Genomic DNA, 24,169 nt, shown 5'->3' on the forward strand with positions numbered 1-24,169 from the left:
GAGCCTGTCATTGTCATTAGGAAGAATTACACTTCAGAAACTCACACAACTGGATGGAACATTTAATACTTCACTGGCTGTTTCTTAAAGCATTGCAAAGCACCATCCCATTATTATGCTGGGCTTCTAGGGACCTTAATGAAAGAACAACCTTCAATACTTCGGGGTCATCGCACTTGAAATATCCAGAAAAGAAGCATTTATGAATGCATCTCTCATTTTGCTGTTAGTGGATGCACTTGATTGCCTAAGAGCATGTTACCTATTTGTTAAAGAGGTCTACTGATTGCTATGTAGACCTGATTTGTCCATTTCTCCGTTTGAGAGACAGGTGTTTCAATCAGGGCTGATTGCAGGAGGCACATCAGATTAGCACCAGAGCCTGTCAAATCCCAAAGCATGGCAAATAAACAGAACACTTGACAGTCAACAGTTTCCCAAAACTCAGGACTACATGAGAACTCAGACAAGACTGAAACTTTGGCCCTGATAATCTACTGAGATTGACAGTATATATATAGAAGAAAAGGATGTTGTTTAGAAATTGTTCATAGAAACAACTGTTCAAATTACCTCCAACTGAAACTGAAGAAGTACTCAAAAATCACTGCATGTTCGAAAGATTACACTGAAACTTTAAAGACAGCAATATTGCTTTTATTAATATTTATCGCTCCAATCAAACTTGTAGTTACACAGGTACTTATAGTTAGAAATCTAAAGTAGGCTGTTTAATAAAAATTGTAATAAAATGATTGAATTTATTGAAATTATTAAATATTAAATTAAGGCAATTAGTAAACTAATGCATGAAAAAAAAAAGATATATACTGGAAGTGCATTCGTATGAACGCTGTCTGTGGCGTATAACTTTATAAATGAAATTCGGTGAGAGTGGAGATGTTTTAAAGGGGAAACGTTCCAGGAGCTTGTAAAAATAGGGTGACTTGCTGACATGCATGGAAACTTCACAAAAACATCTTCCCATGACATCTTCCTCCTCTTGAACAACTTTTTCTTCCTCTCTGACAGCAAAGGGTGCTTTCTTCTGCACTGTTGTTGAGCACTGATGTGACCATAATCTGAACAAGATATATAGAGTCAAATATAAAATTAGGTTGGACTTTAAAGGCAGAGTAAGCAATTTTTCAAAAAAATGCTTTAGGAAACAGTCGGGCCGGATATCAAAACAAACTTGTAGCCAATCAGGAGAGAGCATTCAGCATCCCTGATTAATGACTTCTATAGTATATTGATATATACATCAATGAAATTAAAATAAACGAAAGACATCTTAATAGCCAATCAAGATTAATTTGCAATCTTTGTGGTACATAATTGGGTCCCACTTTATATTGTGTCCCTAATACCTGTGTACTGTGTACTTACACTGTGGTTACATAACACGTACACATCTGCCTACCTAGTATGTACAGCTCTAATGTTTGTGTAACTACTCATACATAACAACCCACTGAATGGTATGTGTGTAACAAGACATTCGTAAAAAAAAGTTTTTGGTAATAACAGTACAAATGTTAGTAACACTTTTTTTTTAAGGTGTCATGATACAGAGTAATTACCTAATTTGAGACTTTATAGTAGCCATTGTATTCACATGGCTACTTACACTTAACCATGTAATTACGTCCAGCAAATTAGGCTTTACATATAAATTGTGGTAGACAGTAGCACTTAGTATTACAGTGCTGCGCCAACTCCACCAACTCCAGATCCAACTCCTCCATTTTACATATCCCTAAACCTACCCATCTCCACCCCGATCACCCTGTGTGTTCCAATTACTCTTATACATACCAATATCCCGTTACACATTTGTACTTACACATAGATTCTGAGGGTTGTTACATGTGTGTAGTTTAGCGCTGTAGATGTACTGATGTGTACTTACATATATAGTTACTATGTAAGTACACGTGTATTAGAGACACTTAATAGGAAGTGGATCACATGCACCACTTTAATATACCTATATTTGCGATTATTTAACATTATTGCCATGTGTAAGATATCGATGTTATGACAGCAGATAACACTGACTTCTGACCTGAACTCGGTCTTCTAATTTGTGAAGCCGAGACCGCTGAAATCGCACGGGACTTGCAACCAGCATGCAGCTAACTGTTCCCTCTGAGATCCTTCCCAGAATGCTCACCGAGCAGGCCAAAATTCAATGTGGCCACTGCCCTCATATAAAATATAAACACTGGGAGATGAACGCGGGGACATATGGCTTTCTTTCTCTGCCATACGGAGACGTGGACTCACACACCCTGGCTGCTTCCAGGAACGTCCTATTAGCAACTTCAGTTCAAAAAAACACAGAAAAGTAGGTATTAATATCACCTTTCAACCCACATTGAGTCACTTGGATCAGTAAATCAACATATTGCCGCTTATCCCCATTTAATTTGTGATATTTAAAGTTAGTGGTAATCTGTCCTTCTGAGAGGGTAATTAATCTCTCACAGGAGAGAGTTGGCTCCTGTCCTTCGTGGGAATATCGCCCTGGCAAACCGGTGTGAGGGTGCATGAAATCTGGCACAGGATCTACCTGAGTTCTTAATTACCTCAGAGATCAAATCATGATGCTCATTTGAGAGACTCTGACAAAATCCATGCCATTTTATTTTGAAAGCTTCACGTTAGAGTTCGGAAGCAGGTCTAAGCATCAGTTGCGACGGTGGTCTGTATTATTATTGCTATTATTAAATGCCATTTTCACAAACCTGCTACAGTGCTTATTAATATTTGAATTTCTGCCAAATCAAACAACATATAAGATCAGGTTGTTGTAATATTATGACTTACTATTTCATGATATTCATGAAATGAGAAATAGCTGGTAAATATTGCAGTCATGTATGAAGAAACATTGAGTAACGCATTTAATTAATTATTAATTAGTCATACATTTTGAAGTACAATTATTGAAATAGCATTTATGTAGCCCCAAGGAAGCCCCAAAAGGCCATGCATAATTCTATTCTTTCTGTTTTTTTTTTTCTTTTCTTTTTTTTTGTGTTCACAAATTAATTGTTTAGTGATCGTAAAAAAATAGCAGTTGTTTTGGCACATGAGAAGGAAACTGTTATTTATGAAATTTTATTGCCGAGTCGATGTGAACAAAACACCACTCTCGCTTACACGGTGCAAGATTTATCATAATTTTTATTTGGTTTAAAAAAAACAAACACTTGCTTGGTTGAGCAAATCACTTCAGTTAACTCGAGATCGTGAGAAAATTAATTCAGGATCAAGAAAAAAAAAAAAACATGCAAAAACAATGCTTGACTGGTGGAGCTTCAATATTTGTAAAGCATGGTTCAATAATCATTGTTTTATTTACAAATTCTCTAATCATTTTTTATCAGTCTGTACTGTAGGCTTCTTAGCTATTTGTTTGCTTTCTCTTTCAGTCTCTCTGTGATTTACTCAGGATGCCTTATTTTTCCCTCCTAAATGTAATTTCGTTTGTTTGTCATTATTTTTGTAGGAAAATAAAGGGCTTTTCAAATCATCATAATTTAACGTAGCGCTGTTGTTTTCCCACAAGACTTCTAAATTTACCACCCAGCAATAAACGGAGCACTTGTGTTTGTCGGTAAATGTAAATCACCCCGTGCAGCAGCAATAAGTGTCAAAGCGCGGCGTTTGGCTGTAGCTCTAACACGAATCCAGTCGCACCTTTTATCTGTGTCAAGAGTCAATACGCTTCGGTCGACCCTGCGAAACGGCACCTAAGATGGAGTAGCCTGCTAAAGACCTGGCATCTGCCCACGTTCTCTCTCGTAATCAATCCGCAGGCCTAAAGAGACGAATAAAACACGCTGATTTCGTCTCGCAGGAATGAATTAGGAACAAATGAGGCTCTTCTCTCTCGCTTGCTGTCTTTCTCTGCTGCTTTGCTTCAGTAACCACTCTTTCTCTCTCTCTCTGGATCCCAGCATCGCAGTGGCTGATAGCTGTGTGACAAAGCCAGAGGCCCCTGGGACTGAGGCCCCAGAGAAACCCGAATCCCCCACCAGGAAAGTAAAGGCCACGGCCTCCTAGTCAACCCCCCTTTCTGAATTTTCCCTCATAGAGTCTCTGTGTGGCATGATGGCCTCCAGTTCTGTTTGTTTTGAGCTCTGAGTGAACAGCATTTGAGCATTTATAGAAAAAAAAAAATGAATTGGATTACGGGAAGTGCAGGAATCATCATCATCATCATCATCATCATCATCATCATCATCGATCCAAATTTCTATCATGTTTCCAATAACGAATATTTTCCACTTAAGAACAAAGTAACTTAAGTTATTAAGAGTATTTGAGTATAACATTTTGCATTTAAAAATTTGTGCTTAAAAGAAGAAAAACTACATCATACTAATATTGTTAAAATATTGTTGTTTTCTCTTTTATTTTTTCAGACTTAATATCTTAAATCATTTTGCTTCTCCACTATATATTATAAATTAAGAATGTTTTGACATGTACTGAAGAACAAAAATATTTTTTGCAGTACATAATCAGGAACCCCAAAGTATGAAAGCCATTTCCGACACTGAATAAAAAAAAAGGTAATTTTTTTTTTTTCAGAATTGCGTGATATAAACTCACAATTCTGACTTATTTTCTGATATAAACTGGAAAAAAAGACTGATATATTCTCAGAAGTTTATATCTCTCAATTCTGACTTTTATAACTTGCAGTTTTGACTTTATAACTCATAATTCTGGCTTTTTAACTCGTAATTCTGAATTTATATCTCACAATTCGGAGAAAATTTGGATCGAGTTTGGATCATGCATTTCTGGGAAAAAAATGGCATAGTTGTGAGATAAAAAGTTGCAATAACATTTTTATTTTTTTATTCAGTCACGGAAAGGGCTTTCATACAAAATTCATAATTGTAATAACAAAATTCATTCATTCATTCATTCATTCATTCATTCATTCACTTTTTTTGGCCTTCCATCATAGAATTATTGAAGTAAAATGACAGAAAAATATAATGCAATGTTCATGTTAAAGGATAAGTTGTAGATTCAACTAGTTTCATTTGTATCATAAAAATCAAGGAATTGTATCAAAGTTTAAGATACGAGGTGCATAAACTGCACAGATATTGAACTAAAACTAGCAGAACACTCCCCTGTCTCTTTTATATTCATAGATAAGTGTTAGGGGGGAAAAAAGCATGTATGGATTCCTTGTACTGTTCAGCAACCGAAGTTTAAATAGTTTCGAACAGACCGCAAACGCGGTACAGTTTTTGGATGACTTTGCAGTAGCCAAAGATGAAGAAAGGCCTAAATGATGTGCGCAAGCTACAAAGTTGAGCTTTTTGAAGTGTGCACTTTCATCAAGCACTCTTTTGATGAAAAGTTATTTGTGTAACAATCGTTCCTCAAGAGGATTCTCATCTAGTTTTACTTCTAAAACTAACACAACTTTACTATGACTCACACTGCAAACTCTGCTCAATATGCTAAAGCTCCCTAACCTCCGTCGGTCTCTTTTCTCTCCCCGTGTTGCCTGCAAGCATGTTTCTGTCTGCATGTCCAGAATACGAGTCCCTGGTGAACAGTGGTCCACATCCAGTGCTGCTTGTTGCCGGTGTTTCCGTGATGGTAGAGCTGTCGTACCCGTGCTTGTCTATTTTTATAATGGTGTTAGGAACCCTTTTGACTGCATGTACTATTAAAAACTGAAACTTCCTCAATTTATTTTACAAACATTCATTACTGAGGTAGATGTTGGTTTAATGGTAACCTGTTGGTTTAAACGGGTAGTATCGGGGAACGATATAGAGAAAGTAAAACTAAATAGATTTATAATATAACATAATATGACGTTCCTTATGTTTCATTATAAGTTTTTTCATTTCGTGATGATTGTGTTATTCTTTGTGATGCTAATGCAGTGCTTAGCGTCACAATGAAGTAGTTTTGAAATCAAGGTGAAGTACAAATAAAAGCTCTTCAGATTTACGACAAAGAGTCTGATAACAGGGACTTCTACTTTATACTTGTAGTGAACTCATTGCCTCTTTATGGCTTTAATATGATGTGTGCCAGAAATAGTCGATTCCCATAATTCTCAGTTCTCATGGAGGCCCGTATAACGGTTTGATCGCCGATCATCAAGAGCGCTGCTGGCAGTTCAAGGAGTCAATCACTGTGATTCAATTCTCAATGGATGGCCAGTCTGTGAAAACATATAAAGGCACAACGCAATAAAGCATAATTTTCCATCCCTAGGGATGAGTTTGCGATAATAATTCATTTTATGTTGACACAAAGGTATATAATCGATGCAATCTATTTCCTTGATTCTAAATGTGTTTCTTTGTACGATAATAATGTGGGACTATTTGATTTTTGAGAGCAGTTTGGCCCATAAGTGGGCCGGTATTGACTTCTGACAACCAGAGTTGAAGTGATATTAAAGGCTGTGCTGCAATAATTTAACTTCCGTGCGCTAGCAGAAAGCATGTTCCAGTGACAGGGCAATGACAGGGTTGATTATAAGCCAAAGACAACAATATGGATCGGCTTCGGCTTTTTTTAAAGAGACTTCGCGGCACCTGAAATTTGCTTCATCTCAACAACTATGTGCATTTAAACATATTTGCATGAGTATTCTATCATATAGCTATCTATCTATCTATATATCTCTCTGTCTTTCTATCTATCAGATAAACAAATAAACAGATGGATGATGGATGAACAGATAGACAGAAACGTGAACAGATGAATATATAGACGTATGAAATAGATGAACAGGCAGACAGACAGATTCGTGGGCAGATGGATAAATAGACAAATAGCCAAAGACAAACATGGATGGATGAACAGACAGATAGAGAGATAGATATATGGACAGATAGAGAGACACATAGACAGACAAATACATGGGTGGAGGAAAAGAGATTAACAGACAGATATATGGACAGAGAGATGGATAGATAGACAGATAGAAGTGTGGACAGATGGATTGATGGACAGACAGATAGATGGATGGATGGATAGATGGATGGATGGATGGATGGATGGACGGATAATCTAACAGATAGACAGTTACTGGATAGAAAGATAATTTAGTCTGGGCCTGGTCTGATGAAGGGGACACATCATAATAAGATTGTAAATGTCATTTCCTCACTCTTTTAACAGTAATTCTGAATCAGAGAGGATCCTATTTGAGACAAAGAGCAGCAAATCACTGGCTCCTCCGTATCAGATTGAGTTTCCCCTGTTGCACAATTATAAGTGTCATTAGCATTTAAATTACCAAATAAGATTGTGATCAACAGAGATCAATGAAGGTGCCAGATACTGGCCTCGCGTCACATCCTGCCCATGGAGATCTGGATTTGATGTCATACAGAAACTTAAAGTAAACTTGGTTTTAATGGCCAATGGTTACAGCTCTGATTGTAAAAAAAAAAGAAAAAAAAGAAAAAGACATCATATTTAAACCCGCTCTTCTGCTTTCCGGATTTAGACGGCATCTCTTGACTGATAGCCTCACTTCCTTTGTCAAAGGATTCCAGAAAGTAATTTTCCTTTTTTTTCTGTCTCTTTCCCTTCTTCCTAACTCTTTCTTATAGATTACTCTTTTCAGAGCAGGGATTAGCTATGTTTTTCTCTCTATCCCTGTCAAATCTTCTCTCTTAAGCTGCCCTGAGCCTTTCGTGGCCGACAGACCAAGGAGAAGGGCAGGTCGTGAAGGTGGCCAGACATCCTCGTGAAAACCTGCACTCTTATGTTTCCTGCCAACAATGGCTACATCGCCGTTCATGAGGGTTTGAGTATTCGGATGCACCGGTCAACCCTGTAGGCCTCTTCATGTCAGAATACTTTAAAAATTCTGCATTAGACACAGTCTAAGAATTTATAGTGTTAACCTCCAAAAACGATATATATATATATATATATATATATATATATATATATATATATATATATACATATATAATCAATCATGTGAAAAATCATATGATTTATTTATGATGCAGCACTGCCTCGAGAACCCTATTGCTTTCATAAAGCGGTTACCCACAAAACAAAATATTAAAACTAAAAATATATGTATTGCAATTGAAGCAAGTTCATTAAATGCAGTCCTTCCACTAAAAAAAAAAAAATCCGCTAAAGAAAATGTTCCGAACATGCTTTTCATCTAATGGAGCTTAAAGGAATAGTTCAACCAAAAATGAAAAATCTGTCATCATTTACTCACCCTCAAGTAGTTCCAAATCTGTATGCATTTCTTTGTTCTGCCGAACACAAAGGAAAATATTTTGAAGAACTTTTGTAACCACGCTGTTCTGGTTCACCATTAATTCCATAGTATTTTTATTTCTTGTTAGAATTCATATTTTTAAGTTCAATAAATTGATTGCAGTGCTGAAGCTCAATAAACATAAAAATAAGTACAAAAAGTCTTAGGTCATGGTATTTTTTTAATAATTTTTTTTCATTAGAAATGCTGATAATAGGCATAATTTAGCTTGTTTACACCTTTACCATGGTGTGACTTTAAATATACTCTCTCTCTCTCTGTCTCTGTCAATAGTGTCATAGCACCTAATATTTTTATTTCATTTTTTTTAATGTGATGGCAAACCAGCTTAGCTGTTCTTAAGCTTTTGTGCAGTCCATCCCATTTGATTTAAAGTCATTGTCAGTCGATAGTCAGATATAAGACTGTTAGAGCATGGTGTGCCATTTAAACTAATGCAGTTGTAATGCAACAGACCTGATTTCATTGGGCGGAAATGTGAGTTATTTTCCACTTGCTGTGTCTGGGGGTCTTTCTTTCCGGGTGGATTTTAGTAGCCAGATCAATTGTTCAGCGCTGTGATTCATACCTGGTACACATCTGAATTAAAGCACTATTCTGTGTCTCTGCTTGATACCCAATAAGAAAAAAAAGGTAAACCACTGTGGTACCTCATAAGTCTAATTGGATCAATAATTACATCAATTTTCTCTATAGAGCAAGCGCATTGAATTCAAAATGGGATCAAAGAGGGAATGATCTTTTTTTATGAAAAGAGAAGCTGGAAAGGAGGAAGTTTCTGAATTATTTAGCTGCCTTTCATTATTTTGTCCCTTTGAAGAAAGATAATGGTGCATCTGAAAGTGACGCTGTCTGTCAAGGCTTATCTCTCTGCAAGTTTGTGTTTCTCTCTCTCTCTCTCACACACACACACACACACACACACACACACAAACATACTTTCTAGCTGTTCTAAAACCTAGTGAGATACCCACCTAGACGGCATTTTAAATGAACTGTTGACAAAAAAATGTCACATCCGTGTTACTTTTTTTTTCTTCTGTGGAACACAAAAGGAAAATAGTTTTTAGGAATATTCTGGTTATTCCTTTCAAAATAATGAAGATGAATAAGAATGAAAGCTCAGAAATGACCGTAAAGCAGCATGAAAGTACCATAAAAGTGGTCCAGATGACTCTCTGGGGTATACACTATATATCAAGGCTTCCAATGACGTTATGTATCGTTATTCATCCTCATTTATCTTATCATTCAATTCATTGGAAAGTAATCTATCGTTTCTGTTTCATGGATAAAAAAAAAAATCTCTTAAGGATTTGTAGGCACAGTCTGGGGAAGTTACATTAAATATTACTAATAATTATAAAACAGATGCTTGAAAACTTGGAAACCGAAGAGAGAAAAAGAACACAGGTAGAAGTGAGTCATATAAAACATAGTGATGAATAGCAGCATTTAACTACACATTCTCTTTTTCTTTTTTTTTAGTTATTCAGTGAGTCAGTGTACATTAACCCAGCAAAGAAACAAATCTGCTAATATTATTCCGACTCTGAAAACTAGAGAGTTTGAGGATTTTCTTTGATTATTGCCTCAAAAGCACCTGTTGTATGCAATTTGACACCAAAAGTTATATTTTGTCACACTGCACTAACTTCATGGGAAAATAGCTTAAGACTGGAAATGATCTTCTATTATGTAAACAGTTGAGCTTCTGAAAAGGGGGTTAGTTGTGTCACTGCTTCCTTCCCAAAACTGTCCAAGTGAAGGCTTTAAAATCTATCTATCTATCTATCTATCTATCTATCTATCTATCTATCTATCTATCTATCTATCTATCTATCTATCTATCTATCTATCTATATGGGAACAGCTAATTATTTTAGAATTCGTCACATTTACAATAACATTTACATTACATTTATTCATTCAGCACAGGCTTTAACCCAAAGCAACTTTCATCCGAGGAACACAGTTTGCACTGTAATTAGAAAACAACAGTTTAGAGTGTCCCCGTTGTTCTACGTAGTGTTCAAATTGCATTTTAGCACCGGCGAATGTTTATTTAAGTCCTGTAAAACCCAGATAGTCACAACATATGGATGGAAGAACACGTCAGTCTTAGGACTGCGGGGCTGCTGCTGATTGGACGCTGCGTTGCTACAGTACATCTGTCTCCAGCTGTGGCCAGTCGGGAACAGCTTCTGAGGACGCGGGTCAAGAAGACGCAGTCTGCTCTAATTGCACTGCGCGTCTGTCTTGAATTTAAACAGAAGCGGGCCGGACACACACGAGGTCCTTTCCGCTTTAGATTAGTTGATTCTACAGTCATTTTTCCACCGACAATAGACTAAACAATAATAGTTACACAAAGTTATACTCGACTCTGAAACTTTGCATATTAATTTTTTTGAACAGCAGATAGTGATGGAGGGGTGATACGAGATGATAGCACCTCACAGCATGGAAGTGCTTCACATTCTAGAAGCTTTGCGGCGTTCTCAGATACTTTTATCGCAGCCTGTAAGCAGCGTTCTGACTGGCAGTTACATTACTCATATTTAGAGCAGCTTAGAACAACTTCAGTCATTTGCATGCTTATGCAGATATGTTATTTGGTAGAATTATGGACTCTTGGCAGCTTTTATGCTAATTATAATGCATCATCATTATCTTGTGTAATTGTTGTCTGTGTGAAAAGAGCGTAGGTACGTGTTCCATTTCTTCAACTATTTATCTTTTTGGAGCTCTTTTTTTCATTTACATCTTTTATTTATGGATCAGCGTGTCTGCAACAAGGAAGCAATACAAGGAGAAAGCAGTTGGGTTAGCTTCACAATGAAAAAGTTGCAATGACCCGCGCGGGATAATGGGATTTGAAATATGGGGTATTTTTGCTCAAGAGCGTATTAGCTAATATTTAAAACATTTTAATGCGAAATTCTAAACATTTACTCCAGAGCAACTCATTCCGTAGCTTTGTGGATCGATGTAGCAGTACGCACATATTAAGTGATAAATTGTAAAAAAAAAAATAATAATAAAATAAATAAATAATACAGTATAAAACTGTAATATACAAACAAGAAAATTGTATTGTAAACCGGTAAATTCAACACAGACTGCTATTAAAATTTGTTTTGTACCTTTAACATACTGACAACAAAGCCATATGAATAATCTAAGCTCATCACAAGCAGCTCTGCCATAAACAGAAGTATATATTAATATATAGAAGGTGCACAGAGTCATTCATCCAAACATTAAATACCGTCATGGTAACGCTTAAATAATGCAATAAACATTCATATAAACATCAGAAGATGCAGCATAAAAGTACATAACTGATAACAAAAACTATCGAAAAACATGATTTTTTTAAGCAAAATGCTTTCAGTGCCACGCAGGGAATTCTGGGAATATGGCTTTACAGTTTTTGACTGCAGATGATACATTGATTTATTCTATTTATTCAACAAAAACTGTAGAATAAACGGCATTTTACTTTATAATTACATTAAATGTCTGGTTGGATGGTTTACAGTTTTTCCCTGTATATAGTACGGGAACTTACTGTTAACCCATTATCAGTTTTTACAGTTAATTATTACACTTAAACAATTAGACTTGTAACGCTTGTGTTGACCACAGACCTTCTTTTGGGCATTTTACCTAAATCCATTAAAAACAAACAAATAAACAAACAAACAAAAACAAAGTTCAGAACAGTGCTAAGGAAATCTTTCGTATAAGGAAAGACACAGTGTCGAAAAGCGATCCATTTTGCAGTATGGGTGGAAGAGAGGGTGGAAATGGTCATGGAACAACTAAATTATGACTAGAAATCTTGATTTATGAGTGAACCTTGGAAAGAAATATTAAATAATACTTCAAATTATCGTATGACCCCTTTTAAGCAAATTACCGCTCACTCATTTGTGGCCCAGTCCTTTAAAAGTGACTCTGGGTTGAGTGCTTTGCTTGAGGCCACAGCGAGCACAGAAACTCTTTTAGTTACTGACTCACATCCTTTTGGTAGTGAAACATGCAACCTTTGTATCGGCAGCCCACAGACCGGACCATTAGGCTTTCAACACCACGTGTGTGCGATTCTGTCCGAATTAATGTCAAGAAACCTGTCAAGAACATGTGTCGAGCCTTTCACAGCCCAGCTTCAAAAAAAAAAAAAAAAAAAAAAAAAAAAAAAGCGACGTTTAAAGAAATTGTAGGCGGGTTTTAGGCTCGTGAAGCTATTACAATTAATCAATATTTGCTTTCACGTTCCCATAATCATAATGCAATAGTGAAAATGACAAATAATTAATAATAATAATAATAATAATAATAATAAAAATGAATGCATTATGTCACTATGGAAGCACATTTCTTCCACTGAAATAAAAAAAAAATGTCTATTAAACACAAACAAACAAGCCTAGTAAGACAGTTCAGTTCAAATCGTGAGATAAAGTATTGCTTTTATTTATTTATATCGTTTGTGTGTGTGTGTGTGCGCGTGCATATGTGCTGTTTTTGTGGTTTATGGGTACACAAATGAGTTTAATAATATGGATATGACAGAGATTTTGCTGCTTGAACAGTTTGTACAGTATAAAAACCATTATGCCTATGGAGAGTCCCCATAAACTACAAATACCAACATGCCTGTGTGCGTGTGTGTGCCTTTAATTCTGTGGCAGAAACAGGGTTCCATACAATAATGTGCATAATAATGTTAAATCGTAGCAAATTTCACTTTCATTAGTATTAGTATTATTATTGTTATTATGACTATTGATGCGTGTTTGTCTGCAGTGAGAGTTTATGTAGGTCGCGTGCCAGTGCCACACCTCTGTTCTGGTGTGCTACAAGGTGATGTGAAGTGGAAGTGATGTGTATAAAAGAGGAAATGGAGAGAGGCACTCATGCGCAAAGCAGCCCTGACTTTATAGAGCCTCTCTGGCCTCTTGGAAAGGTCATGCAACTCAACAGCGACATGAGGCGGTGCGTTTGCCTCTAGATACGTACACGTTTTAATACATTTGTGTAAAAGTGTTTTACAGCCTGTCTTTCACTTGCTCTATTTTAACACACTCTCAGACGCACACACACACACACACAGACCGTGCATCATTATCTATCAGCACAGACATCTTGTCAGAATGAGCAGGATGATGTCTGACTGCTAACATGTTTGAGGAAAGAGCTTTCCCCTTTCTGGAAATTAGATGGCAACTCCTGCACAGCTCCCCTGTCACAGAGAATTATTTGGATCTCCTTCAAGCGATGCAAATAACGATACCCAAAAACGTATTAGAGCAGCGCCTGCGTATGTGTGCACGCGCGCAGATGTGCGTTTGTGTTTGCACCCACATTCTTGTAACATCTTGCGTGGGAGCGCGCGCGTGCTCGTGTGTACGCGTGTGTGGCAGTTTGACATCTGCTTTTGAGTTTTGTCTGAGTTCTCCTCTGGGAACCGGCTTTTATTTGAATTTTCTGGCTTTATGAATGAGATTACAGTGCAGAAAATTGGAGAGTTTATGACTCACCAGATGTCGTTCTACAGTTTTTGCTAAACTCTGTGACTGGTGACTTATTTGAAGTAAAATTGAGTATTGGATGTTTGCATGAACTCTCCGGAACCGCATCAGGTGTTTGCCGAGGCCCAGGTGTGCTATAGTGTCACGGGACGGGTTAAACAGGAGCTGATTGAATGCTTTCTGCAGTTTAAGAGCTGCAATTCAGAAGGTAATGTTTAGTTAAACATGCTACTCAATAAAGGTAACACTGCTGCTTATTGATAATGAGTTTTTGTAATAGCTATATTTTAATATTGAGTAGTGTTAAGGGATAAGGGATAGAATATGGTCATGCAGAATAAAGCATTAATATGAGCTATTATGCCAGTAGTATGCATACTAATAAGCAAAATGAATAGTGTTTTCTAATTTAGTGTGCTATCAGTCTCATTACTTATTGTCAGCTTCTGCATTAACTTGTTTAGGTCCATTAATATAAATACTGTTATAACTTTTGATTTTAATAACTTATTAGTAAACGTTGACTTTGAAATTAATAAATGTTTTAATTTTTTTTGGTTGTGCAGACCTATAGATGGACAAAAAGAGATTATTACAAATGAATCAAATTGATTAATTTCTTCCATTAGCAAAACTGTTTCATAATAGTTACTGGCATATTGCTGCCCTTGGCTAGTCATGTGATTTTAAAGATGGCGGCTCTTGTAAGTTGACCTGCTGTTTTTAATTGTAAGTCCACATATTTTTTTACAGCAAGTCTACAACATAGTAGTTAGATTTTGTATTAATGATAGGGCTAACAATCTATTCAAAAGGTTGGAATTAACTCATATCAAGTGAGTTACCTCTTTAATATTTTATTATTTTTTTTCTTTTCAGTTCAACAGAGCTAATAATTAATTCTCCTTGTAGTTACTTGAAGTTTTGGGTAAAATTACTTTTAAAAAGTAATGCATTACACAATACTGTGTCACACCTTAAAAAAGTAACAAATTGTGTTATTTCTTTTTTTTATTTTAACTTGTGCTTGTTTTTTTTAATAAAAAATTAGATTTGTATTAATATACATATTTGATGTTTATTAAACCCATTTTTTTTGTCAGTATGGATAAATTGGATCATCAGTGGTCAACAGCAAATGCATTGGTTGTTCGGGATTTGCATTTCACAGTTTTTTTTTTATTGATTTATAAAAATTTTTTCCAGATGGTTATCCTACATCCTTGACAAGTTTCCTAATAGTTTTAAATCTAAAACAAACAGGGCAGACAATGATGTACAAATACAGACATACTCCATGATTTAATTTAATGAGTAAGATGGCTTGGGTAACACTTTATTTTAGGATTTCTTAACTAGTTGCTTAGTAGCATGCATATTACTACTATAATATCCATTTACTAGTAGTAATCAAGCACTTATTAATGCTTTATTCGACATGAATTTATTCGACATTCCTAATCCTAAAAACTATATTGTTATCATGAAGATAGATAGATAGATAGATAGATAGATAGATAGATAGATAGATAGACAGATAGATAGACAGATAACCAAGTTAACCCGGTGCTAGTTATTTGTGACCTATAGTGTGAACTCTGTCTCTCAATTTATACACATTTGCAAATTATAATAAAATTCATGAGGTGTGGTATGACATTTTTACAGCGTTCCCTGTTGTTTCCCAGTTTGATGGCAACTCTGAATTGAAGTAACGAACGGCTGGCACAACTCTGCCCTACTGCGCCTCACATCATGGATCAGACCCGTGTGCTCTGTTTGCTGTCTGTCTGACACTTTAAGGGATTGATGGGGACATTGGTGGGCTATAATTTGAACCTCCCTTGTCCTAGCGCTCCCATTCTTCCCTCTCCATTTCGCCCATTACAATCCGGTTTCATTATCTCTCTCTCCGTGGCTAGTGAGAGCCATTGAAAGGGCACGGCTGAAATGGCACTGGCTACAACAAAGGCAGTGTAAGGAGATGCCTATCAAACCCCCCACAGGCGGGAAAGGCAGACGTGGGCACGACTCCTCATTACGTGTGCTCACACAAGGCTTAAGCCACGGCCGCATGAAAGCTCTCTCAGGGTACCGGGTGTCAGTCTGTTTTCTTTTCTTCCAACAGGACTGACCTCCCCCCTGCTCATAAGCCGGCCCCTCCGCCACCCAAGAAAAAGAGCAGCGACATGAAAGGTGGTCTGACGTCTGACGAGATCCAGGTAGGGCGTCTTCCTCTTTTACACACGCCATGTCTCAGGAAACTGCCCACGATCTTCATTCTGCCTCTGAATCATTACTTTCACATACTTAACTTCATGAAGTTTTTTAGTTCAAATGAGAGTTTTATTTAGATAAACCTTGTGTTTTGTTGTGTTTGTAATTATGCTTATGCTCGTAATTTTTTTGTACTCCCTATAATTACTTAATATATAAAAAAATATATATATATATATATAATTGAACATATAAAACATTACACGTTTTACTGACAATATTGATCAATTTATATGGAGAAAAAAAATCATTAAATAGTCATTAAATAACCACCTTCATGATGTTTCAAGCCCATTATACTTACTTTTATCTTTGTAACATATGTTAAAATATTTCTCATGAAATCTGAGAGCTTTCTGACCCTCTATGGACAAAGCAACTACCAGATTCAAGGCTCAGATAGATAGTAAGGACATTGTTAAAATGGGCCATGTGACATCAGTAGTTCAGCCTTGATATTGATAAGCTACAAAATTGGAATGACATAAACGGTGAGTGATTAACGACAGCATTTTGGAGTGAACTAACCATTTAAAGCAACTGTGATGAATAAAATATCTTAAAGAAGAGAAGAGAAACCTTTTACTGATGGCAAACCACAGCCGTACTTTAAATGGTAAAATGCTGTGATTTTCCGATTTGCATTCAGTACAGATCTACCAACACCGGTCGCAGGTCGGTTGCTTTCTTCTGATCCACCAGTTCCGATGATAATCAAAAGAAACCACAATCTTTTGTAGATGCGGTGTTTCTACACCGCGCACCAGTTTCTGGTCATTTGTGACTCCATTTTAATGAAGCGCTAATTTAAAACAGCTTATTTCCAATTCCGCCCGAGGAACCGAGAAGTGCCATCGCAGAGCATTTGCTTGTAAATACTAATTTAATCTCTTCAACAGCTACTGAAAAACTGTTGATTTAATCACCTTAAACCTGAAAAACAGAGCTCGCGTGACTACATCAAAGGAAAAAGTAAAAAAAATCAGGGATGACTCTTAAGAATATTGTTGCGTGAAAGTCCCAGTAAAGCAGCGAACATGCTGAAGCCAAATCTAGGATGGATCCAGATATATGAACTTGAACGAATGATGGACATTATATGTCCTACAGTCCAAAGGCCAGGGCAGTTATTTTATTCGTAGAATGTATTCTATTTAGTTACACGCTGCATTATTTATCTAATTATTGGTCTGTTTCGTTTTCTACGTTTGTGGTCTAAAAAGTCAGAATTAGTTCGAAATAAACACAATTACGCTCCCACAGTCTTAATTTTATCATTTACGAAGTAGCTTACCTCGCTTTCCTATAATTTTGCTGTGCGGAATGTTTGCTAAAGATATTAAAGACGTTAATTAACACCGCACAGATCCGTTTTAATTTGGGAGATTACACTATGTTGACATTTCTCGGTCGGTATGAGGTTTCGTGCAGATGTCCAATACTGAAATTATCATTCACAACACATCGGCGTTTCGGATTTGCATTTGTCTTCGGCTATGTACTCGAAGCGAGGTACGTTGTCCTTGCCGGACAATGCTAATTCCGAAGGAACCCGCGCAGAATCAGCTTCCCTAAATCGATGAAGTGTTTTGAAGGTCACCGTGGTTCTGCTAAATCTTTCCGAACGCATCTGGAAAGCTGAATTTCCTTCGGTATTCAGAGACATTTGGCTCTAGCTGCTCCGTTTTGAAAGTGAAGAATCCGTGCGGGGCACAGAATTGTAAAAACCTGACAGTAAACATGTTCAGGCTGTGATTGTGTCTCCCTGATCTTAAAGCACACGGGATAGGGGAGATCACAAGCAAATAGCATTTATAAACAGCAGGTGTCTTGCCTTCCTCTTTCTTCCATACAAATATCCATCTCTGGCAGAAAACAACTGTGTTTGAGTTTGTTTATCTGTTTGTTGTGCTTTTTTAAGCGTTGAAGGAGTCATTGATTTGCTTGAGTCATGCTGGCTCAGATATCTGACCTGCCTGAATCTGTGTGCGCGCGCATTTCATCCGGTGCCCTGCTCAGATCCCATAAATGTTTGTTTCATGCATGTTTCAATAAGATCAGGCCTTCTGCGGAGGATGACAGGGTTTTCCAGCGAAGGGAAGACCTGTTGTTGGTATAAACAAAGGACAGTTGCCCTCACAGTCGGTTGTTGCTAGGAAACTGCTTACTACAGACCTCTATAGAAAGTCGAGTGTGCACATATACCACTGTACTAAACCACTTTCCTTGTTATCATCACCCCTGTGTGTGCTTCAAATTACACTGCAGACACATCATGAACGAATCGCATTCAGGAGCACGTGTGGTTCCTTGAACTTTCAAAATGCTTTATAGACGTTCAAAGAGCCTGCTTTCAAGTCAACATGAAATCATAGTAGACACAGTTTATGTTGTAATACACATTGAGGTCTGTCTCACAAAGTAGATTTAAATGGCTGTCTGGGTTGAGTCTATCTTAGTTCAGTTTATTAGTTGTTACTTCTGTTTTCTTTCTTTCTTTCTTTCTTTCTTTGTGTGTGTGTGTGTGTGTGTGTGTATATATATATATATATGCAGATATTAAGCTTTAATTCAAGGGATTAAAAAAAAAAAAAAAAAAAACATAAAATGCTTAGAAATTAAATTTTTATACAAACTACCTCAAATGTAATAAACATAACCATAAATAAAATTTAGTTTAGTTAGTTTTTTTTTTTTTTTTTTTTTAAATCATATTCAGGTAATGCTTTGGATCATAGACTGTTCCAAGCCTTCTCCATGGTTTTTTTCTTTTTTCCTTTTTTCTTACGCTAAAGGTTGATCTTAATTTAAGCCTTCCAAGGAATTATTTTCCAGTAGTGATCTGACTTTTTTAGATGGGTTTTTTTTTGTCTAATCTAGCCTTGTTTACACCTTGTGGTGAAGCCTCTATATTTGCTCTCGGGAAGTCTACTCTTGATTGTAGACTTTGACAGAGACTACCTCCTGGAGTGTGTTCTTTTCTTGTCTGGATGTTGTGAAAGGGTTTTTCTTTACCATGGAGAGAATCCTCCAATCATCCACCACTGTTGTCCTCTGTGGACATCCAGGCCTTTTTAGCTTGCTGAGCTCACCAGCGCTTTCTTTTTCTTTCTTTTTTTTCTCTCATAATGCGACAAACTGTTGATTCGGCCACTTCTAATGTTCCAGCTATCTATCTGATGCATTTGTTTTTTTGTTTTTTTTTGAAGCCTAGCGGTTGTCTGCATGGAAAGCTCTGCATCATGAGGTTCAGAGCAAGAGCTTCCAAATACAAATGGCTTACTTAGAATCAACTCCAGACCTTTTACCTGCTTAATCGATGTATAAATACAGAAGGAATAACCCATGCCTATCCATAAAAATGCTCATCAGTCAATTATCCAATTACATACTGTTCCTTGAAAAAGGGGTAGGTACACAATAAAGAGCTGCAATTTCTTAGCCTTCCAATTTGAATGAGATCCTCAAATTAAAGATCAGAGAGTGTACGTTAAGCCTATATTCATTATATAACTGCAACTTAGAAAACAACCAAACAAACAAAAAAACAGTGATGGCAAAGCTGAAGCAGTGTGACATGATGCTTCAGAAATAATATGCTGATTAGCTGCTTAATAAACTTTTATTTTAACATGGTTGTGCTGCTGTAGAACTAACTGTATTACTCATTCATTGCGTTTCATATAGGCTATATGTGTTGCCAATGTCATATGCTCATGTTTCACAGTTCATCAAACCATGAGTTGACCCAGAATGTTTCTATTCTGAGACTGCCAAACTCGATCTAAACTGGATTTTAATTGGCTTTGTCAACTTGATACCGACAGTTTAACTAACTTTTGAGACTGGGATTATTTATCACTGCACGTTATTTTCCATAGAAAAATAGTGTTTGTCTTTCTCCACCTCTGAAATGACTTTTTGTTTTTGACTGACAGCGCAAATCCCTTTTCCTTTCACGGCCTCTCCTCTCTAATCACCTGGCTTCGTTCTGGCATGTAACAAACACATTTCACGTTCCATTCAGCTCTCAGTAAATCATGTCCTGCCCTAAATGCGTTTTGTTGTTAGCGAATATCTTATTGCATGACTTGAGAACTGCATCTTGCGTTGAAATGAGCGGTGGTCCGTTGTGACGTAAAGCCATTATACTGCAATACGTCGATCGACTCAACTTCCTCTTCACATTTTTTTCATTTACGTTTGCTTTTATGCAAAGCGAATTAAAATAAAGGAACTAAAGCGATTTATCAAAGAGCCAGCGATACTTGTATGCTTTTAATGCCAGGTTTGTTAGACAACCAGATTAGTTTCAATAGCAAATTTGTCAACTCAAGTAAGAAAGCTCCATTTGAGCCACTTGATGTGGTCTTCGAAAGTGACTTTATTAGGGAACGTAATACTCGTGACCCTGAATAATTATGCAAAAGTCTCTTGTAAAGTTAAATTTAGCTCAAAAGGCGAGACCTGTTATAGAATCACCCAAAGCTGACCCGGAGGATACTGTACCTGCACTAAAACGATAAGCGGCATGTACATGAAAGGCCACTATAAGCCTGACTGACACCGTCCTCGTGTTACTTTTAGGTAATGAGGGAACCTGCGAAAGCGTCCGTAGCATTTTCCTTCCTCCCCATTCCTCTCAGCGAGGCCCCAGGGAAGAGATAACAAGAAACAAAATAGTTGGCTGCCATAACAAAGAGGCAGCAAAGCCTTTTATTCTTCCTTTAAATTGAATTTTTTCCACTGTCTCAGAAATCTTCCGTAAAGCTAAAGTCCCCTTTACAGTGAATAGATATCCCTCAGAAATGTGACATAGGCAGGCGGTGATTGTTGGGAATCTTTACTCAAAGGCCATCTTTGCTGGAGGATTATCCCACATTTAGGCATTTCGATTCAGTCACATCAAACCACTAAATCAGCCCTCCAAGCCAAACAACCACCCTGCTGCACATGTAAGCGGCTCTGTCTTTTGTTTTGTTTTTTGTTGTCGTCGTTGTTGTCTTTGATTCGTGAGAAAATACGAAAAGGCTGGCTGCTATCGCTTGATTGTTCTCGCTTTTCTTTCATTCGATGACAGTCACAGTTTCAAGCAGCTCCAGACGTTTTATTTAGGGTTGGAAAAGACTTTCCGCTTTAGTACTTAAGGGTTGAGAAACTATCCCATCCCAAACTTCTAAACACATTGCGCTTGCTGCCAGTGAAGCGAGAAGGGCTTCATAAGGAACACACTGTAAGCCTAATGAAAATTGCTCCGAAAACAATGAGGCCGAGGCCTTCGCTGAGATCGTTGGATGGGCCCGGGCATCGTTTTTCCGTCTAGCAGTTAGTTGGAAGAGGTTTTGCACACCCCATTAAACATGACGGAATGAAAGCGCTATTCTGCTGTGTTCGTTTTCATAGGCAAGAGAGTGTATGTTCTCTCCGCGGCGGTTTTTAGGTGGTTGTTCTATTGTGCTACGGGCACAAAATGAGCCCATAGTTATTTTTGCCGCCCTACGCATCTTGTGTATCAACCATTTGGGGGTTTTTGCATGCTCAAGTGGATGGTTTCGATTCCTCTGGACCCCTGGAGAAACTTCCTGTGTGAAATATTTCAAAACTTAATTTTAGTCATGTTTGTGAAAGAAACATGTTTGTGTGTGTGTCTGAGACACTTTCTGTCAAAGCTCTTTTATCCCCAGTTTTCTTACGCATGTGATACGAAGGGATCAGCAGGTGGCCAACAACCCTTTGAATGAAGCTCATCAGTTTCAGAAAAACAGACTGCTGTTATAAACTGCGCCGTGAATTCAGAACTAATTCCCTTTGATCCAATGGAAACAGCTTATTCAAAAATGCCATTAGCATTTCTAGCTAAGAAAGCAAGCAAGCAAAGAAAGAAAATTCAATAAAATGCTTGCTTAGTTATCTATTTATTTATTTAACTGAGGCCCCCTTGTTGAGAACCACTGCTACAACAAGAGCTTGACATATACAGTAACTCTGCCGTACCACTCACATAATTGGCCTATTCTGACTAAAAGTGTATTTTTTGTATGACAAAATTTCAAAACAAAGTCATAGATCCCTATAGACTCCTTCTCACTGAGGGTAAAACAATTCTAAACTGTGATCAAAGAGTACTTCACAACGTAGGATTTTTTTGTTCTGTTGCAGTGGTACAAAAAAACGATAAAATAAACTTTTGGCTTATTTGTCCAGAGCCAGCATTCTAGAGACATCCATCTGTTTATGTCATTGATCTCCAGATACAAGGAACATAAACTAGCCACAGACAAGAGGCTAAATCAAGAGCGTAACAAAATATACAATCTATTTTTTAATGTTTTCTCTGTAATGCGTTTTGTGATGGGTCGTATTTTTATCAAGCAAGGCATAATGTAAATGCAGCCAGTCATTATACTAAAATAAATCCAGATACAGTTAATATAATAATGTTCCTAATAAATAATAAATAAACGGACATGAACAATTAATAGTTGCATTGTGTAAGTAAAAGAAAAAAAAATGATTGATACGTGATACGTGCTAGAATAACTGTCAATTAAATAGTAATCGTTCATACAATTTAACAGTATGTAACAGTGTGTTTTATTATGTCGATATAGGTATATATTGCGGTTAAGAATTCAAATATCCGTAGACTGCGGCTAAATGTTAACGCTCACGTTGGAAATATACCCTACATCCAACCCTAAGCCTGCCCGAAAGTGTTAACAAATGCGAAACTGATATAATAACGCATTTGTTGACGCAACCGTGTCACTTCAGCTATCTTATACGCACACATTTGAACAGTTTTGTTGCGCAGGATTCAAACAGGAGCTCCTCGCCTCTCAAGTACCTCTCTGTAGTCTGTGAGCTACCGAACAAACCTACCGTCTATGAAACCCAAAGACATGAATTTTTACTGAATGCGATATGAAGTCTAAGTTTTACTGCCTCTAGTTTTCAATTATTTTGGAAACTACAGTTATACGTACTTGATGGTATGTATTTTGTGTCTCGCTAAAAAGTGCACCAAGGTACGTTTATTCCAGTTAGAACGAATTACAATTTGTATGTAACCTACCCACTACCTTAAAGTAGGGATATATATCCTAAGGGTAGTAATATATGTACTCTTATGATACTATTATGAACCTTTTAGATATATAGAAGGTACAAAGGTGTCCTGAACCGTTTTTTTTTTTTCTCTGAAACTGTACTGTTTAAGTGTTTAGGTCTTTGTACAGATTAAGCGTGCATGTAGAAAGACAGGTTAGCACAATTCCCAGGCGGCTGTGAATGGCATCTTCACCTCAGGTTCTGTTGCCTTTGAAGGTTGTTCATCTGGACAAGGAGGATGAGATACAGAAGATTCCTCTCCAGCCTCCATACTATGACATGGCACAGTCTGAGTCCACCGCGTTCACCGATAAGCCGGTGAGTAGCGCTGCTAAACTCATTGCTGTTTGTCCGTTCTTTTGCTTTGGTGGTATCGTCGAAAAACAGGCGTCTGCGGTCGGGCTTTTAGGTAGCACATCTTCTTATGCATGTTGCACAAGATGAATTGCCTACAGAGAGATGTTTAGATTAAAAGCGGAATCCAGGGGGACTTATTTTCTGGCTTGTAGTGCGTCGGCTGGGAGCAGATGACAAGGGTCTGTAATTCAGCTGGCTGTGCAGAAGGTTTCTCATATGTTTGTGGGAATCTGTTGCAGGCATATAGCATTAACATCCTGGCTCTGTTCCAAGACCATGTGAGCTGCCTTCTTACGTACTGCCTTCATAGGAAGCTGCCTTCAAAGGTAGCATCCTAGATGAAATAAAACCTCAAAGTGACAGAATGGGAACAATTTCTGTAGATGATATATACAGCGTTCCTCATGTAAGATCCATGGAAAGCTGGGTTTTATATTAGCATGCGGCTAAGCAAACAGTGAAAGTTACCTAGCAAACACTATTTAAAGTGATTTTTAAATAGATTGAGCTATTTTTCAGCACTGACCAAATTATATTTCTAATCAACGTCCTGCAGGATTGTTTTACG

The 24,169-nt window shown here is 37.2% G+C and overlaps 1 protein-coding gene across 4 annotated transcripts in view; it reads left to right on the forward strand.

The window, feature by feature from the left end:
• The window catches only part of nectin1b (nectin cell adhesion molecule 1b), a 189,789-nt gene that overhangs the window by 142,730 nt on the left and 22,890 nt on the right, over nucleotides 1-24,169 (forward strand). For 2 of the 4 annotated variants that reach the window (XM_043264728.1, XM_043264731.1), the window contains exons 7-8: nucleotides 15,986-16,079; nucleotides 23,461-23,562. In XM_043264728.1, the coding sequence (XP_043120663.1) occupies nucleotides 15,986-16,079; nucleotides 23,461-23,562 (196 nt within the window). The remainder of the gene's footprint in view (nucleotides 1-15,985; nucleotides 16,080-23,460; nucleotides 23,563-24,169) is intronic. The other 2 variants (XM_043264732.1, XM_043264733.1) reach the window with 1 other exon arrangement.

This window comes from Puntigrus tetrazona, chromosome 18 (assembly GCF_018831695.1).
Source record: "Puntigrus tetrazona isolate hp1 chromosome 18, ASM1883169v1, whole genome shotgun sequence".
Classification (NCBI taxonomy): Eukaryota; Metazoa; Chordata; class Actinopteri; order Cypriniformes; family Cyprinidae; genus Puntigrus; species Puntigrus tetrazona.